Source organism: Catharus ustulatus, chromosome 27, assembly GCF_009819885.2.
Source record: "Catharus ustulatus isolate bCatUst1 chromosome 27, bCatUst1.pri.v2, whole genome shotgun sequence".
NCBI lineage: Eukaryota > Metazoa > Chordata > Aves > Passeriformes > Turdidae > Catharus > Catharus ustulatus.
Genome location: NC_046247.1, coordinates 4,840,237 through 4,858,925, shown reverse-complemented (window position 1 = coordinate 4,858,925; position 18,689 = coordinate 4,840,237). Strand labels below are relative to the sequence as shown.

The 18,689-nt window shown below is 58.6% G+C and overlaps 3 protein-coding genes across 6 annotated transcripts; all 3 read right to left on the bottom strand.

Moving 5' to 3' along the window:
• Positions 1-11: 11 nt before the first annotated feature.
• Positions 12-2,496, bottom strand: SNRNP27 (small nuclear ribonucleoprotein U4/U6.U5 subunit 27). 2 transcript variants are annotated; one of them, XM_033081197.2, is made up of 6 exons: positions 2,325-2,496; positions 1,561-1,681; positions 1,198-1,310; positions 991-1,070; positions 829-893; positions 12-318 (listed from the first exon to the last, which is right to left on the bottom strand). In XM_033081197.2, exons 1-6 carry the CDS (start codon positions 2,359-2,361, stop codon positions 264-266), a joined length of 471 nt encoding a protein of 156 aa, XP_032937088.1. In that variant the 5' UTR covers positions 2,362-2,496; the 3' UTR covers positions 12-263. The 2 variants fall into 2 exon arrangements, with proteins under 2 accessions (XP_032937088.1, XP_032937089.1); XM_033081198.2 differs by having other exon boundaries at positions 1,198-1,307.
• A 753-nt stretch (positions 2,497-3,249) lies between these two features.
• ADD2 (adducin 2) lies at positions 3,250-14,449 on the bottom strand. Of its 3 annotated transcripts, XM_033081151.1 has the most exons (16): positions 14,374-14,433; positions 13,197-13,481; positions 12,370-12,508; positions 11,705-11,856; positions 10,664-10,744; positions 10,443-10,592; positions 9,654-9,797; positions 9,474-9,572; positions 8,943-9,122; positions 8,591-8,848; positions 7,824-7,943; positions 7,648-7,737; positions 6,723-6,873; positions 6,551-6,640; positions 6,112-6,139; positions 5,674-5,750 (listed from the first exon to the last, which is right to left on the bottom strand). In XM_033081151.1, coding segments are annotated over exons 2-16 (1,857 nt in total). In that variant the 5' UTR covers positions 13,371-13,481; positions 14,374-14,433; the 3' UTR covers positions 5,674-5,749. The 3 variants fall into 3 exon arrangements, with proteins under 3 accessions (XP_032937041.1, XP_032937040.1, XP_032937042.1); XM_033081150.1 differs by lacking the exon at positions 6,112-6,139 and having other exon boundaries at positions 3,250-5,750; positions 13,197-13,371; positions 14,374-14,449; XM_033081149.1 differs by lacking the exon at positions 6,112-6,139 and having other exon boundaries at positions 3,250-5,750.
• A 126-nt stretch (positions 14,450-14,575) lies between these two features.
• On the bottom strand, positions 14,576-17,915 carry FIGLA (folliculogenesis specific bHLH transcription factor). The gene is made up of 4 exons (XM_033081093.1): positions 17,325-17,915; positions 16,326-16,469; positions 15,087-15,234; positions 14,576-14,856 (listed from the first exon to the last, which is right to left on the bottom strand). Exons 1-4 carry the CDS (start codon positions 17,913-17,915, stop codon positions 14,846-14,848), a joined length of 894 nt encoding a protein of 297 aa, XP_032936984.1. The 3' UTR covers positions 14,576-14,845.
• Positions 17,916-18,689: the final 774 nt, after the last annotated feature.

Genomic DNA, 18,689 nt, shown 5'->3' with positions numbered 1-18,689 from the left:
AAAATTAGAAGGAAAAAAAATATCTGGAGTTTTATTAACAGGAAAACAAAACAAAACCAGGGAAAACACAGCAAAATTCCAGCCAGAAACTGACCTTCATTGTGAAAAAAATAATGACAAAAATCTGAGAAATTGAAACTCATGGTGACTCTGGCTGTGGGATTTGTTGGGAATAACCCAAATTCCACTGGAATCCAGCACTGGAGCCACCCAGGAGAGTGCAGGGAAGTGAAATCCTTCCATGGTGAGAGTCGTGTCCAGCATCAGGCGATGAAATCCAGGGGCCTGTTGAATCCTCCTTTTCTGTTCATGTATTGCCTGGGCAAGGATGGAGCCAGAGTCAGTCCAGGATCCAAGGAAATGGGGACAAAAATACCCGGGGGATGCTGGGAACAGGGCTCAGTGGCCACAGGGAACCCAATTCCCCATGGATTTGACCAAAAAAAGAGCAGGAAGGCTCCCAGTGAGGAGCTGCTCCAGAGCCTGGCTGTGTGAGGATCTCAGGTTTCCATCAGAAAGGGAACAATATTGACCAACTGGGTGGTTTTTATGAAGAAGCCAGGTGAATAGTGTGGCTTCCTGCTGCTCTGACCCTGTCCAGGCCTCACTAGGCACATGCCACCTGCTCCTAACATGCTCCTCACTCCTCATCCTCCCGATTTCCCTATTCCCAGGGCGATCTGGAGAACTTGCACCTTTGCTTTTGAGTCTAAACCTCACAAAATTTCTGTTTCCCCCAGGCCTGGAAGCCAGATCACTGTGAGACAGTGGCCACAGTTACCTCACAAAACAAAATCTTTTATCTATCCCAAAGGAGGGGGGACACACCTGTACTTCCTCTTCTGGGACACGTTGATGGCGTAGGCATTGGCAGCTCCGTCCACCTTCTTCCCCTGATAAGGAACATCCCAAAATCCCATGGATTAGGGAGGATTGGACGGGGCAGGTAACACCGCAGAGCCCCTGGAGTGACCTCAGGCCTGCACTCACCTTGGTGGTATCGAAAGAGGCAAAACCCATCATCTTCATCATCTCGATCTCCTCCTCTGTCTTGCCCTGCAAATCCTCCTCTGAGAGAAGAAAATCAGGGATTGAGAAACACAGATGATGGGATTCTCAAAAATCCCTGGGGTGTCCTGGGATAGTCCAGTCCCACAGGGCACCGGGGGGTGTTCCAAGAGGAAAATTCCCCCTTACCTGTGATCTGTCGCTCTTTCTTGGAGTCCTTGAGCTCCTTCTTCTCCTCATCCCTGCGCTCCTTGGGCCTCGCCGGTGACGAGGAGCTGGAGCGGTGCCGGCGTGGGGACCTGCTGGGGCACACGATGTTGGGCTTCAATTCCCACCTGGAGCTCCCACTGTCACCCAGGGTGCCCTCACCCAGCTGTCCCCACCCCACACTGGTGTCCCTGTCCCCACCTGGACCATCCCTGCCCTCACCTGGAAGTCTCACCCCTCACCTGTATCACCCCTATTCTCACCTGATCGTCCCTGCCTTCGCGTATATGTCTCTTCCCTCACCTGGGCAGTTCCCACCCTCACCTCGATGGTCCCTGACCTCACCTGGATCGTCTCCGGTGTGGGGAGCGGGACCGGCTCCTCCTCCTGTCCCTGTCCCGGGACCGCGATCGCTCCCGCCGCCGCCTGTCCCTGTCCCGGGACGTGGAGCGCGAGCGCCGGCGCTCTGCCCGGGGAAGGGTCAGCTGCTGCTGTCACTGCCCGCTTCCCAAGGGAAATCCCACAGAAAATCCCAACTCCCGAATGGAGACCCCGGGACAGCCCCTCCCACCCCTTCAGGATAGTTCTGGGCTCAGGGACCCCTCTGGGCACCCCCAGAAGTGAGAGCAGCAGGAAAAAACCTCCACGTGGAGCAGGGGGAATCATCTAGGGGGAAATCACCCGGGGGGGAAGATCAGGCAGGAGAGGTGATGGTGCCCAAAATCCTGAGGAAGGTAGAGAGAGGTGGGGGAAGGAGCAGAAGAGAAGGAGAGGAGAAGATAAGGATGGGGAGAAGGAGGAAAAGGAGAAGAGGAGAAAAAAGAAAAGAAGGAGAAAGAGGAGGAGGAGAAGGAAGCAGAGGGAAGAAGAGAAGGAAAAGAAAAAGGATGAGGAGGAAGAAGAGGAGAATGAGGGAAGGAGTCTCTGCTCTCCCCCAGAGCGAGGAACCGGGGCCTCCCCGATGCCCCCGCCCTGGAGGGTTTCTGTCCCCCCCTACCCCTGGGCCCTTCCACTCGGATTTCCCCGGGTCCCGTCCCCCGGGTGCCCCCTGACCTCCCCCGGCGTTCTCTCCCTCCCTGGGTCCCCCCGGTGCCCCGGTGTCCCCTCACCCCGCCGCGGCGGTGAGCGAGAGCGGCTGCGGCCCATGGCCGCCCCTCAGCCCCGCGCTGTTCCTCCCACGGCGCCGCCGGCCCGGAGCGCAGACCGAGCCTGAGGGGACCGATCAGCACCGCATCGGGACGCACGACCCGGGCCCGCCGCTCGCCCTGAGAGCCCGCCCAGCCCGGAGGTGCGAGGGGAGGGCGCCAGGAAGAGGAGGGGACGAAGGCGGAGCCGTCGCCCTCCGCCGGCCGCTGCTCGTTCTGTGCGGGCCCGCAGCGCTCCGGCCTTCCCGGCCCGTCCCTCCCCGTCCCCGTTCCTTCCCCAGCCGCTGGAGCCGCATCCTCGGTTCGGGCCCCCGGGTTCAGGCAGGGGGACGCGGGTCGGTGCGGGCCCGGCCCGTTTTCAGCCTGGAGTCCGAACGTCCTGCGGCTGTGCCTGGGTTCTTTAGCTCTGAGAAGCTGCTGGAACCTTCCCAGTGTCCGGCACAGCCAGTGCCAGCGGCTCCAGGATGTCTCAGTGAGGGCACTGAATCAGGGAGTCCCATTCCTGAACCAAGATACCATGCCATCCTCCCCGCACCCCATCCCTGTCCCATTCCCACCCCCATCCCATCCCACCCGCATCCCATCCCATCCCACCCGCATCCCATCCCATCCCATCCCATCCCATCCCACCCGCATCCCATCCCATCCCACCCCCATCCCACCCGCATCCCATCCCATCCCACCCCCATCCCACCCGCATCCCATCCCATCCCATCCCATCCCATCCCACCCGCATCCCATCCCATCCCATCCCATCCCATCCCATCCCATCCCATCCCATCCCATCCCATCCCATCCCATCCCATCCCATCCCATCCCATCCCATCCCATCCCATCCCATCCCATCCCATCCCCACACCTTGCCCCTCACTCTCGGAGTGCTGCCGGGTGCCAAACACGGGGTTTATTTACACCGGCGTTCCACGCGCTCCCGGCCGCGATTGTCACACGCGGGGCTGTGCCACACCCCGGCCTTCTCCCGGTGGCAGTTCGGGGGCTCAACACCTGCCCCGCCACCGGAGCCTCCCTGGGGAGCCCCAGGTAGGTGGAGGGGTGCTGAGTCCAGCTGGACTGGCCCCTTCCCCGTTGCCTACATGGGATCAGCCTCCGTGTTGCAGCGGAGCTGTGGATGTGGAGGCCCTGGATCAGGGATTTGCTCCCTCCTTGCCTTTCCCTAAAGAGACCCCCACCCTGAGCCTTGCTGCAGTCAGGTGAGGTGGGGGAATTACCCCAAGGGTGGTCCTTGATGTGATCTTGGCTCTGTTTCCTTCCAGTGCAGAGCCAGGACCCGCATCATGGTGATGATGGTGGCACTGGAGTCTTTGTCCCTTTCTATCTGAAACTCCCCGGAATTTTTTGGAGGGGGAAGTCAATCTCAGGGTCTCTGCAAAGCCAGTGGCCCTTGGGAAAAAAAGGTGACCGAGCTCCCAGGGACAAACCCTTGGGTAGAAAAGGGGATGACAAAGCCCCCGGGGATGGACCTTCAGGGACAATGGGGGGACAAAACCCCTGGGGAGCTCCCGTGTTGGGCTGGGGGTGTGGCAGTGCTGTCATTCAGGAATTCCCCCCAGGTCTGACAGTGCTACCCCAGGAAGGTGACACATCTGCAGGCCCTGCTGCCCTGGCTCATCCAGGGGAACAGGCCCAGGGACAAAAATGGCCTCAAAGGGCCTTAAAATCAGTGGCAGTGAGGAACAGCCCCCCCAGTGACAGGGGAGCAGAGGGGGTGATGGGCCCAGAGTGTCTCTTGGTGCCCCCCATCCTGCAGGAATGGAATGGAGACCTGTGGGGGGACACTGGGCAAGGCAAAAGCTCTTCCTAAAATCCACGCTCAGATTGGCCATGGGGCTCTGGCAAGACCCCTGTCTGGGGTCTCTGCTGTTTCCTACACCGCAATCCCTGCCTGCACCCCACATTCTATGGGCTTCCTGCTCTTTGAGAGGGGATCCAACCTCCACAGCTGTGGAAAGGTTTGAAACCACAGTGATGGCACGTGGGAAAATCCTGCTGGGGCGAGGGAACCCCAAACAGGGCTTCTGAGGCATTCCAGATCTCCTGGACAGGCCTCCGTGGATACAGGAAGGCTCAGGGTGAGCACCCCAGGAAACTGGGAGGAGGGGAGGCTGATCCCATTGATTTATCCCCAAATCCCAGCACTGGAATGGCTGTGGGGAACACTGGCATGGCTGGGGCTCTTCCCGGGAAGGAGTTGGCTAGGAGGGCGTAACGCTGGGAGGGAAGGGAACGCCAGGGAAGGATTGAGCTTGTGCTGGGAATCCAGAGCTGGGAAAAGCAGGGATCCGATGTGGACAGGGTCGCTGTGAGCGGAGGCAGGAATTGGCAGCGTGTGTTCATCTCGAAGTAGCACTTAGTGAGTGAGTTTTGCTCAGTTTTAAGTAACACAGACAATTCCCGGAGGTTTTTTTTCCCTGTTTTCCCAGGTGCGGGTCGTGCAGTGAGGTGGGACTTTTCCAGTGGTGGGAAATCCTGCTGCTCTTCCTTGGGTGGGGAAAACATAGGGTGGGAGTACCAGGAGAAGGGGATGAAGTGGTTCTTCTGGCCAAGGAGAGGAAGATTACAATCTAGGAAGGAAAAACCTCAGCTTCAGGAAAAGCAATCCCCCACCTTCAGCTCGATCCTGTTCTCCTGGCGAAGTGATGGACAGTTTTCCCTGGGGATGAAGCCAGCGCCATTCCAGCAGAGCTTGAAATAGAAGGTGAAGAAAATAACCACAAAACACCCTTTTCTTCCTCAAATCAAGCAGATCTGGGCTATGGTGGAGAAAATTCAACCCTTGGCCCATGGTGGGAAGGGGTTGGAGCCCAGGAGGGAAAGGCAGGAGGGAGATGCAGTGGGAATTTCCCCAAATGGGGACCACAGTCTCTCTAAGCTCAGTGACTGCCTCCAGAGGTGGGTGACAAGGGGGATGAGGTGCCTTGTGCCAGGAGGACCCGGGAAACAGCTGGGTTCCAGGGGTTTTGGGCTGCGCCTCGGCCAGACGCACGAGGCAGGAGGTGCTCCTGCCCTGGCAGTCCTGGTCTCAGAGATCCTGGAGATCTCCGGGATGGCCACGCGCAAGGCCCTGGGAGACTCAGGATTCAATCTTTTCCTTCTTTTTGCCTTTTTTCAGGAAAGACGGGGTCCGGAATTTCTTCTTCTTTTTGGAGGGTGATTTGGAGGGTGAACCGTCAGGGGACACAGGGTTGCTGGTCACTGTCTCCTTCTCCTTGGGGGCATCCTGGTCAGTGTTGGTAGTTGTCCGGTCTGTCCCCCCTTTTCCAAGGTTTTCCTCAGTGCTTGGCTCTTCATCCTTCCCATTCACCACTGCTGGTGGCTCCTTCTTGGCAGTGGGATCAGGGGGGGCTTGGCTGTCATCGTCCTTCTTATCACCTTGGGAAGGGGAGAGGGAACAGGGAATTGGGGCAGCAGCACTGGTGTTGTGGGGGGGTTTATCCCCCTAAATGTCCAGTGGGGCCTGGGCAGGAGCAGGATTTGGCCTCCATGAGTGGAGAACGTTGGGAGTTGATCCTGTCCTGCTGCAGGCACCAGTTCCCTGAGCCACACCCTCCCTGCAGGACAAGCGATGTGGGATGGAGAGGCGGGAGAAGGCAGCAGGAAAAAAAGCAACAAGGAGGGATTTCCCAAGGGGTTTCCTAAGGGATTTCCCCAGAGTGGGGCTGGAGTGGGCCATGGAGACTGAAGATCCCCCCGAGCCCATGTCCCTCGTCCATGGTGGCCTCTCCGTACTTACTACGGCGCCAGGGATTCAGGGGTAACTCCTTGGGTGACAGGCACACGGGGAGGAAAGAGAAAGGAGACGTTGTGGAGACAGACAGACAGACAGACACCACAAGACACCATGGCAGAGCCAGCAGCCCCGAGCCGCACCCCAACACCCGCTGTGGATCGGAACATGGGAACGTCACACCCGCCGGAGTGTGAGGGTTGGCACGGGGGACAGGGGTGTCCCCTGCACCCACACAGCCCCCAGCAGACACTCATTCTCCTGCTGTGAATCCCCATCGGTGCTTGACCCCTCTGGAGCGAGGCCCCCTGGGACAGGCAGGGGGACACAAGGTGACAGCAAGCTGTGTCTCAGCGTGGTTTGGCCACAGCCACCCTTGTTCCCCCACTCCTGCTGTTCACTGGGACCCCACCCCTTGTTTTGGGGTGCTCATCACCCCACTCACCCTCCGTGGGCTCTGCAGGCGCCGGGGGCTCTGGAGGGGGTGGCTCTGGTGTGGGAGCCCCACTCTCCTCTGCTGCTGCATCCTTCTCACCTGCCACAGAGAGACATACTGGCCCCAGGTCCCCTCAGTGCCACCTGGGGGTGTTTGGGGGCTTTGGGGTGTTTCTCCTAACCCTCTAGGCGCTTCTTCCTCTCCACCTCCTGCTTGTACTCCTCCAGCTCCTGGTCTGTGAGCTGGCTGAAGGGGTTGGGGGGCTCTGGCTCGGGGGGAGCCTCTTCTTGGCCCTCCTTGGCCTCTGCATCCCCCAGGTGGCTCTCGGTGGACTGAAACAGACCCCCAGAGTGATGTCACTCCCCTGGAGCAATGTCAACCCCCCCCAGAGAGATGTCACCCTCCAGAGTGGTGTCACACCCTCTGGAACTGTGTCAACAACGCCACCCCAAGCAGTGCCAACCCCACTGGAGCAGTGTCCCCTCTGCCCTTGGAGTGGTGTCACTGCCCCTGGACTTGTGGAATGCTGGGGAACCACGGAAGGGCTGGGTGCTCTAGGAAGGGGGACTTGAGGCTGGGTATGTGGGGCTTGGGACAAGAGGTGACATGGGGTGATATTGGCCTGGGGATACAGTGGGGGACATGAGGTGACACCGGGGGACAGGACTGTGCCTGCAACGACACAGTCAGCAGCTGTGACTTGGGACATGGGGACATGGGGTGTCATGGGCTGGGGACGGGACTGGAGACATGAGAGTGACACGGGATGACATGGTCTGTGGACGGGGCTGAGGTCACAGGGTGACGTGGGCTGGGGACGGGACTGGGGATGCAGGGCTGCAGACATGGGGTGTCTGTCACAGGGCTGGGGATGCAGGGCTGCAGACACAGGGTGTCTGTCACAGGGCTGGGGATGCAGGGCTGCAGACACGGGGTGTCTGTCACAGGGCTGGGGATGCAGGGCTGCAGACATGGGGTGTCTGTCACAGGGCTGGGGATGCAGGGCTGCAGACACAGGGTGTCTGTCACAGGGCTGGGGATGCAGGGCTGCAGACACAGGGTGTCTGTCACAGGGCTGGGGATGCAGGGTGACACAGGTGCCATACGGGGCTGCGGCTGGTCTCAGCGATGACACTGGCCAGCAGCTGCGACTGGGGCCCAGCCGACTTCACGTCCTGGCGGTTTTGCTCCCGGATCTGTGGGTGAGGACAGGGATAAATCCCTCTCCAAGGATAAGCCACCCCAGCACCCCAAGACACCCCTGTCCCCCAGCCCACCCCACCTTGTTGCGCATCTCCAGCACCTCCTGTGGGTCTGTGTAGAGCGGCACGAACTGGTTGGGGTTCTCGATGCGGATAGGGGTCCCACTGCTGCCCTTCTCCACCTCATCTGCTCGCAGCCACTGGAAATGCAGGAAAGGTGTTTTGGGAAGCAGGAGATCCCGATAGAAGGGAAGACACCAGTGGTAGAGGGGAAACACCATAAATGCAGGAAGACCCCAATAAACGCTCCTTGCATAGAAGGAAGACCCAACTAAATGCATCATATATAGAAGGAAGACCCCAACAACAGAGGAACACCCCAAAAAAAGCATCTTATGTAGAGGGGAGACCTTGATAAACAGGTCTTACATGGAGGAGAGACCCCAATAAAAGAGGAGAGGTCTTGTGTAGAAGGGCAACCCCCACAAAGGGGAAACCTCAATAAAAGCATTTTATGTAGAGGGGAGGCCCCAAACAACACATCTTGCATGGAGGGGAGACTGCAATAAATACATCTTATTTATAGGGGACACCATGATAATAAAGCGGGTCCCCAATAAATGTATCTTGCATAGAGAAAGACCCCAATTAATGCATCTTGAACAGAGGGAAGACTCCAGTAAAGCCAATGGTACTCGGCTCCACTAGAATGAGGTGGTGGGATTTAAAAATACTCCTTATTACAGGATGAGTACACCCCAGATTTTAGTGGGATCCATAACCAGGACACCCTCCACTTCCCTGGTTGTGGATCCCTAAGCCCCTGTCTGCCTCATCTGTCCCTCACCGTGGTCTTTGTCCTCTGGCCGCTGGCGCTGCCCTGTTGCTCCTCAGCCAGGTTGACCCTGGTGTAGGTGTTGGGGGTATTGAGCCACCTTGTCTTCTCCTTCTGCTGCTTCTGGGCGTGCTGGCGCAGGGTGGGTGTCCCAGCAGGCTCCTCCTCGAACACGAAGGCTGTCACGGTGGCGGGGATCAGCACGTCGCTCTTGGGCTTGCTCTTCTCCTGCACGAAGGGGTAGCGGTACGTGTACCCTGTGCGGTATCCCTGGAAGAGCACAGAACGGCGAGTCAGGCACACAGGAATAAGCCTAGAGGTTAGAGTGTGTTCTGGGGCGGGTTGGGTGGGTTTTGGTGCTCACCAGGTTGTCCAGCATCCTCATGAGGGCCTCGAACTCGTGCTCGCCCAGGCGGCTCTTGTGCAGGGGCCCGAAGGTGGTGCCGGCGCGGCGCACGGCGCCCAGGCCGTGAGGCACACGCTGCTCTGCCCGCTCCAGCACAATCAGGTTCTCCGCGCCGCCTGCGCTCGCCAGCGCCGACACCTGCGGGACACCGGGCACCACTGAGCGGGGGACACCAGGGAACAGCCCTACGGCCAGCCTCAGAGCCAGGGATGGGGCACTGGGGGGCACAGCTCAGTGCATGCTCCTGGGGCGCTGTCTGAGCTGAGACCTGGCACAGCTCAGTGCATGGGGATGGGGCACTGAGGGGCTGAGACTGGCACAGCTCAGTGCATGGGGATGGGACACTGGGGGGCTGAGACTGGCACAGCTCAGTGCATGAGCTCAGTGCATGCTCCTGGGGCGCTGTCTGAGCTGAGACCTGGCACAGCTCAGTGCATGCTCCTACAGTTGCCGGGCCCATCCACAGCTCACCACTCGCCCCGCACTCACCTGGACCTCGCAGGCTGCCTGCAGGTGGAAGATGCTGTAAAAAGCCTCCTCAGCTGTGTCCCCCAGCGCCAGCACCCCGTGGTTCCGCAGCACCAGGATCTGCAGTGCCCACACGGGATGTCAGCTGAGTGGGCATGGGCTGGAAGGGTGACCCCCACGTCCCCCCAGGTGTCCCCTCACCTTGCAGGTGGGCCCAAGGCACTTCTGGAGCTCCACACGATCGGCCTCGTCCTCCACCTCTCCACGGAAGTCGAAGTAGGCGACGTCCCCCAGGAGAAGAGCGGCACGGGAGATGGGCAGGAGCCCACAGCGCATGGCTGACACCTGGGCATGGAAGGGGAACCGGGCAGGGGGCCAAGGCACACCCCCAAAAAACACCAACAGCCCAAAAGAAAACACCAACACCCTAAAAAACCACCAACAGCCCTAAAAAAGTCCCCCTACAAAAAATCCCCAACTCTTCAACAATTTCCCAACCCTTCCCAAACCCCTCTCCAAAAATCCCATAATCCCCCAAAAAAATCTCCCCAAAAATTTCCAAGGCCCCCAAATCCCTCCAACCAACTTCCTAAATTCCCCCAAACTGTCCACCTCTCAAACTCCAAAATCCCCCCAAAATGTACAGCCCCCAAAGAACCCCAACCCCCAAAACCTCCCATCATCCTAATCACTCCATGTTGCTCCCAAAACCTCCCAGTGCCTCCAAATCCCCCAAACCCCTCCAAGCTCCCAATGAACCCAAGTCCTTCTCAGCTCCCCCAAACCTCCAAGACCCCCTTGTCCTCCCAAACCCCAAATCCCCCAACCCCTCTTAAACATCCTTCCAAATCCCTCCAAACCCAACCTCCCCCAAAGGCCCCCAAGTTCCCCTACCTCCCAATCCCTCCAAAACCAACTTCCCCCAAAAGCCCCCATGTCCCCCAGCCCCATGGTCTCCCCAGCCCCCGTGCCCCTGCTCTCAGCCCGTACAGCAGCAGCAGCAGGGGTGTGCAGCCGCACGATGCAGCGGATGTCGGGGCGCGCGGCGTAGATCGCGGCGTGCAGGCTGAAGCTGCGGGCATCGGGCGCAAAGCCAGTGCTGCCCTGCTCCACCACAGCTCCCAGCACGTTCACCTTCACCTGGGGACACAGGGGGTTCAGGGGGGGCTGCTCCCACCAGGCAGCCCCAGGGAAGGAGGTGGTGAACTCACCAGGCTGGCCGCTGTCACCTCGCTGCACGCCAGTCCCTGCGGGGCCACCAAGAAGTGTTCCTGCTCCTTGCTGACCCGCAGCTGCCACGGGGGACAGAGTGGGATGAGAAACATGCCCAAAAAAATCCCAAAATAAACATTCCCTCAAAAGCCCCACACCTCTCCGATCACCCCTAAGGCATTACAAAACCTCTGGAACACACCCCCAAACCAACGCCCCAAAGGAACCCCAAAACCTCCAACCCCCACATATCCCCCTCCAAATTAACAACCCACAAACCCTTAAAATCCCAACCCACCTCAAATGTACAAAATCACCAACATCCCTCTAAGAACCCAACAGCTCCCAAACTTCTGAAATCCACCAAACCCCCCAAAAAATCCTAATTCCTAAAACCCCCCACTCCCCCCAGAAAATCCCAAAATGGTCACCCCCAATCCAAAATCCACCCAAAACTCCACCCCTCAAAACACAACACAATCTCCTCAACAAACTCCCTCAAACCCAAACCACCCCCAACCCTCCTGTCCTCCTGCACAGGTTTTGGGGTGCTGATGGTGTGCCCTAGCTGTGGCCAGTTGAACAGGTCCAGCGAGTCCAAACCGCGCCAAACAACATCAAATCCCACCAAAATAAACAAAATTCCCCCTACATCCCCCTCAAACAACCCCAAACCTCCTCCAACTCCCCCAAAACCCAGAATTCCCGTGGGGTTTTGAGGTGCTCACAGTGACATAATGTGCCCCAGCTGTGCTCATCTGTACAGGTCCAGCAGGTCCCAACCCCCTCCCCCCAAAAAACACACTAGACCTCTTTAAATCCCCTCAAAACAATCCTGAATACCCTCTAAATCCTTTCCAGGCCCCCCATTCCCACTGTGCTGGTTTTGGGATGCTCATGGTGATGGTGGCACGTCCCAGTTGTGTCCTGTACAGGTCCAGCAGATACCAAAAGTCCCCTAAATCCTCCAAATACCCCCAGAACACCCCAAATCCCCCCAAGGCAACCCCCGACCCCCATCCTGGTTTTGGGGTGCTCACAGTGACAGCAGCGTGTCCCAGCTGTGCCCAGCCGTACAGGTCCAGCAGCCGGTGGATGCTGCCCACCTTGCAGCGCATCAGCCGCTCACCCTTGGCCAGTGCTGGCCCCTCTGTCCCATGCAGGTCATTGATGGGGGTGACCGACGCCAGCCCTGGGCATCAGGGACCCCCATCAGTGGTGGGATCCTCCCCAAACCACATGGGGTTCACCAGAGACAGGGGGGCAGAGGGTTGTGGGAATGGGTTTGGCAGCTGTCACGGTTTGGTAGATCCAAAGGTTTGCTGGACATCAAGGTTTGGTGGCCCCGAAAGCTTTGAGGGTCCCCAAGGCCTCAAGGGTTTGGTGGTCCCCCAGTTTTGATGGCCCCAAAGATTTGGTGGTCCCCAAGAGTTCAGAGGATTCCAGGGGTTTGGTGGTGCCCCAAGATCCCAAAGAATTGATGATTCCAAAGGTTTGGGAGTCCCCAAGGTCTCAAGGGTTTGATGACCCAAAGGTGTTTGGAGTCCTCAAGGTCCCAAAGGTTTCTGTGGTCGCAGAGGTTTGGAGATTCCAAGTTTGCAAAGATTTGGTGTCCCCCAAGGTTTTGGGGCTTTTCCCACCCCACCTCCCTCAATAAAACTCCTTGTGAGCATCCCCAAGCCGCCATGTTCCCTGCCCCACATACCCATGGGGGAGGTGGGCAGGGCGGCAGGGGACGTGGTGGCCATGAAGTCGGCGATCTGCCGCAGCGCCCACACGTGCGATGAGTTGTTCCCCTTCTTCATCTGCTCCTGGATCAGGCTCTCCAGCTCCTCCCGGAAGGACTGCAGCACCAGGGACAAAGTGACAACGGGGTGGGTGGCACCGTTGGGGACATTGGGGCAAGGGGTAGCACTGCTGGCTTGGTGGCACGGTGATGGTGGCACTGGTAGTTTGGCGTCAGGGACACTACTGCCTTGGTGGCATGGCAGTGGTGGCACCGCCAGCTTGGTCACATGGTGATAGTGACAGCACTAGCTTGGTGTCATGGTGATGGTGGCACTGCTGTCTTGGTGTCAGCAGTACCAACAGTTTGGTGGCTCACTGGTAGTGCCAGCATCACCAGCTTGGTGGCAGTAACATTGCCAGTTTGATGCCACAGTGGTGACGGTGGCACCACCAGACTGGTGGCACGGTGATGGTGGCGTTACCATCTTGGTGTCAGTGACACCACTGGCTTGCTGGCACAGTGGCAGCAGTGGCACTGGCAGCTCAGAGACAGCAGCACGGTGGTGGCAGTGACATTGCCAGGTAGAGGCATACACCACCATGTGGTGACATGTATTAGCTTGGGGACAGGAGGGATGGGGCCAGGGACAAGAAGGTTGGGGCTGGTGACAGGAGGGACCAGATTTGGGCCAGGAGGGGTGGGCTGGGGGATGTAAAGGAAGAGGCTGGGGACACGAAGGACAGGGTTTGGAGACAGCTAGGAGGGGGTTGGGGACACAGGGCCTGCGCGAGGCCGGGTCTCACCGGGCTCTGCAAGATCATTGTCACCCGCTTCTTCTGCTCCATGAGGCTGAAGTCCTGGCGCAGGTCCCCAGCCCCACTCCGCGCCCGCAGGAACTCGGGCTCCTCTTGGGGGGAGCAGCGGAGCCCGGGAGCGGGCAGCTCGGGCAGGGGCTCGGGGCTCACGGCCGTGCTCATCCTGGGGACGCGGGGACACGGCGGCGTCACCCCCGGAGTACAGATTGGGGAAAAAGCTCCGAAAACACCGCGCAGCTGGGCTCGGCAGATAAGGCCGGCGGGGCCCCCGCCCTGCAGGGGCGAAGGGACAGCTTGGGGACACTCGGGGCGGGACCGCAGGGGGAGTCCCCCGCTGGTGACACTGCCCAGGCTGGGTTACACCGCTCTGGGGCCGGCACAGGGCTGGGCGCTCCCCCAAGACCCCAGTCCCGAATTGGGGTCACCCGCTCCTGGGGGCTCAGCCCCGCGTTCCCGGCCCCCGCACCCCGAAAGGGCCCCAGAGGGACCCTCCCCTCTCCTCCAGTCACCGTCACCGAGCTCTGTGTGAGGATGCTGCTGTCAAGGGACCCCCAAAACGCCGGGCGGGGCTGCTCCCCCAAATCCCGGGGGTACCCTCCAGTCCCCCCCCTCGCTCAGGGCAGACGGGACCCCCAGATTTTGGTGCTCGGAGCGCACCTGGCTCACCGGGGGCCTTGGCCGGGATAAATCCAGGATAAATACGGGATAAATGCAGCCCGGTGACCCCCGGCCGCAGGGCCCGAGTCGCCCTAGAGGAAGGCGGGGGGAGCTCCGGGGGGCTGGGCCGGGACCCCCCAACGCTTCCCCCTCCCAGCATCCCCCCCCCCCGCCTCCGCCCTCGCCGCGCCCAGCGCCGCTGCGGCAGCCGCAGGGAGCGGGGGGGGAGAGCGAAAACCGGCATGGAAACCGGGATGGATCGGGGGGGCCGCAGCATCGCCCCCACCCCCCCGAGGGTGGGCATGGGGAGGGATGGGCTCGGGTACCACCGAGGGATGAAGGCCTGGGAAAGGGGGGCAGGGCGGGATGCAGACCCCCACACCTGCATGCCGGCAGCTGGAGGTGGGGGGAAGAAAAGGGGGGGGTCACCCAGCTCCCCAAATCCACCCTCCCCAAATCCCCCCTCCCCCGAGGGATGCTGCGGCCGGGGGCTGCTGCCATCACCCACCTTCCTCCTCCTCCTCAGAGCATCCTGACAAAGGGCCGCCCCCCCTCGACACACCACGCGTGTCCCCGCACCTCCCCCCCGCCCCGCCCTCCCCCCGCACCCCCCCGGGAACTCAATCCCTGCAAATAAACAAGGAGGAGACCCCCAAACCCAGAGCTGATGCTCCGACAATCTCTTTTTATTGTCCGATTAATTGGTTTTGTATTAACAATCGTTAATAAGCCCTTACCTGGGAGGGCGTGGGAGGAGCAGCTAATTACTAATTACAATTTCATAAAGCAATTAATTACAGCTCTGCACGCCCCTCCCCCCCGAACCTCCACGCTTTAGGGGTGACGGACCCTCTTCCCTAATTTTGGGGTGAGGGTTTCATGAGGTGTAGGGCTCCAGGGACAGTGGCGTGATCCGGAAAATGGGGGCTGTAGCCTTGAACTTGAGCGTCGGTGGAGGCCCCCCGGAATTTTTAGGGATGTCAGAAAAAGCCTTTAAAAAAAAAAAGGAGAAAAATAAGTTTTTCCAAAGGTTTTTCTCACCTTTGGAATATTTTTTGGGAAAAGGCGATTTGGAGCCTCCCTTGTTTATGTTGCTCCCCTAAACCCAGACTCCCCGGGTGACCCCCCCAGGTTTTCTGTCCCCCCTCTAGGTGCCTCCCCCGAGCTGATCCACCCCCATCCAGGTGCTCCCTTTATATTCCCAGGGTGCCCCCCACTCACCGTCCCCCCCCTCTCCAGCAGGGCCCCAGGCTGGGGGGGCAGGAGGCGAGGTCCCCACGGGCACGGGGGCACTGCCAGGCCAGCTGTCAGGTGGCCCCCCAGGGTCACCCCTGCAGTGTCCCCCCAGCTCTTGCTCAGTGCTGGGTTCCTGGGAAAAGGGGAATTAAAAATATATATAAGAATTGGGAGGTGGCCCCCCAATAATACCGCCCCCCCCCAAATAAACCAATTTAATTTTAAATTATTATTATTAAATTTAATTATTAATTCTGACCTCAAAAACATCAAGCAGGAAAATGCCCACCAGACCCTCACATTATAGGTGGTTGTGGGTCAGTTTTGGGGCTTACCCTCCATAACAACTCAATTTATTTTTTAAGTTTTACATTAATTCCAACCTTAAAAATAAGCATAAAAATCCCCCAAAGCCCACTTCATAGAGAGTCCATAGAGGTGGGGGTCAGCTTAAAGGTCCCTCCTCAAATAATAATTCAATTTAATTTTGATTACTAAATTAATTCCAAGCTGAAAAACAAAGAAAAATCCCATGAGCCTCCCCAAAGCCCAACATTATGGGGGAGCTTGGAAATCGAGGGTCAGTTTTGGGATGTCCTCCCCCAATAATTATATTTATTGTAAAGCGTAAACTGAATTCCAAACTAAAAAAAATCAGAAGAAATCTGTCCTCCCTCCATGTACCCATCTGCAACCAGGCATTCCCCCCACCAGCCTCCCCCAAATTCCAATTATAAGGAGGTTTGGAGCCCAGGGGTTAGTTTTGGGGTGCCCCACAGAAACTTAATGACTAAAAAGAAATTATCAATTCCAAGATGAAAACCAGCAACAAAATCTCTATCAGCCCCCCAAAACCCCACATTATGGGGGTGTTTTGGGGTCAGTTTTGGGGTACCTACCTGGCAGTCCCATACCAGTGGGTGTTTTGGGGTACCCACCTGGCAGTCCCATACCAGTGGGTGTTTTGGGGTAATTTTGGGGTACCCACCTGGCAGTCCCACAGCAGTGGCTGTGTCAGGGGTCAGTTTTGGGGTCAGTTTGGGGTCCCCACCTGGCAGTCCCGCAGCAGTGGCTGTGTCAGGGGTCAGTTTTGGGGTCAGTTTGGGGTCCCCACCTGGCAGTCCCGCAGCAGTGGCTGTGTCAGGGTGTTTTGGGGTCAGTTTTAGGGTCCCACCTGGCAGTCCCGCAGCAGTGGCTGTGTCAGGGGTCAGTTTGGGGTCCCACCTGGCAGTCCCGCAGCACCCCCCGCAGCAGTCGGATGTACTGTGCTGCTGCCCGCAGCGTGTCCGCCTTGCTGGGCCGACGGTCCCGCGGCACCAGCGGCACCAGGGTCCGCAGCTGGGAGAAGCCACTGTTGAGATTCCGGATCTGTGGGACACAGGGACCTCCGTCAGAGTTGGGGAGACCCCAAACAGACCCAGTTAGAGACTGAGAGGAGACCCCTAGGTTACACCAAGAGCCCTGACTTAGACCAGGATTCCCCCAGGAACAAACTGGGATGTCTCAGGATTAAACTGGGACCACCACCAGGATTAAACCGGACCCGCCCACAGTCAAAACTGGGGACCCCCCAGAATTAAAGTGACCTCCCTGGGATCCAACTGCTCCGCAAGAATTAAAGTAGATCCCTCACAAAATCAAACTGGGGCTTTTAAAATCAGGATTAAACTGGGCTCACCAGGACTAAACATGACTGTCCCAGAATTAAACGGAGACCTCAGAATTTAAGTCTGCCCCATGTAGAATGAAAGTGGCACCTCCTACATTTAACTGGGTTTACCAGGATTAAAGAGGCCCCTTCCAGGATTAAATTGGATCAACCTGGAATTAAATTTGATATTTGGGATTAAACCAATTTCTCCAGGACTAAATTTGGACCTCAGGGTTAACCTGGGGTTCCCAAGATTGAACTGAGGTTTCTCCAGGATTAAACCAGACTTCACTCCATTAAACCAGATGGTTCCACTCCTCTTCCCCAGGATCAAACTGGGCTCCTCAGAATTAAATTCAGCCTGCTTAAAATTTAACCGGGATTAAACTGACCAACACAGGATTAAACCAGGCCCTCCTAAAATTCAACTAGGTCCCCACACCAGGATTAAATTACCCCCTCAAACGCAGAGTTCCCCTGGACCACCCTTGTGGTGGCACTGCTGGTGTCCCCCCCCAGAGCAGCCCCCCAGGCGTGATTTGGGGGGTTCAGCAGGTTTTGGGGTCTCTCACCCTCTCCCTCTCCTTGGCATTGGCTGCCTGCCGCCGCTCCAGCACCTCCGTGGGGTCTCCGGTGGGTTCGTAGCCCCCGTCGGGGCCGCGCCGCAGGCGGGCGATGGTGACCGGCCGGGGCAGGGGCCCGAAGCGCTGGCTCAGAAGCCCCTCCAGCAGCTCAGGGGGCGGCGTGGGCTGCAGGACCCCCGGGGGATCTGAGACCCCCGAGGGCTCCGAGGGCTCTGAGGTACCCAGGGGCTGCAGGACCCTCGAGGGATCTGAGACCCCCAAGGGATCCAGAACCCCCGGGGGATCTGAGACCCCCAAGACCCCTGAGGGCTCTGAGGTACCCAGGGGCTGCAGGACCCCCGGGGGATCTGAGACCCCCAAGACCCCTGAGGGCTCTGAGGTGCCCAGGGGCTGCAGGACCCCCGGGGGATCTGAGACCCCCAAGACCCCTGAGGGCTCTGAGGTGCCCAGGGGCTGCAGGACCCCTGAGGGCTCTGAGACCCCCAAGGGCTCTGAGGTCTGCAGGACCCCCAGGGGATCTGAGATCCCTGAAATCTCCAGAACCCCTGGCCACCCCCCAGCTCTGCTAGGCTCCCCCATCCCACAAAAGAACCCGCTGAGTTGACTCTCAAAAGGGAAAGCAATCACCGAAAAAGGGCCTTAAATACGCGGGACCAAACGAGGCACAGGTGGGACCCATTTGGGCCTGACGAGCTCTAGTTGTGCCTCAGTTTTCTCACCACTATCCCAGCCTGGTACCCCCAGAATTCCGGTCCCGTTTTGTCCCTCAGTTGTGCCCATTCGCTATCCTAGCCCAGGATCCACAAAGCCCAGAGCCCAGAAAAGGCCCCCCCAAACCACCCCGAGGGATATTTGGGGGCCTGGCACCGATGGCACCTGGATTCACTCCAGGGAGGAGGGTGGATTTAAGAAGCCTCGCGGGTTCCTAAAAACGTGGGAAGCGCTTTTGGGTGGAGAAAGCGGAGATGTGAGGTTTAGTGACGAGGCCTCGCTCGGTAGGTGGCAGTGCTAGTACCTGACATGCTGCAAAACTCGGGGAGGCTGGAAAAAAAAATGGTCAAACCTCCCTTTTTCCTCCAAAAAAAGTCAGGTCACTTCAAGTTACCCGCTATAGGGGGAACCTCATCTCAGTCCCACCACCGGGATGGATTTCCCCTCCTCTCTGGTGTTTTCATGGGGAAAAGCGCTTCAAGGGGCTCATCCTTGTTTTCCAGGGATTTGGGGCTCCGGTGGGTTTTCTGAACTGTGTGTGGGGCATGGACGTGTTCTCTGTGCAGGATTGGAGCTCAGTTTCCCCAAAACCTGGAAACACCTTGGGGGCTGGATACTATTCCAGCTGCCCCGGGATCCTGA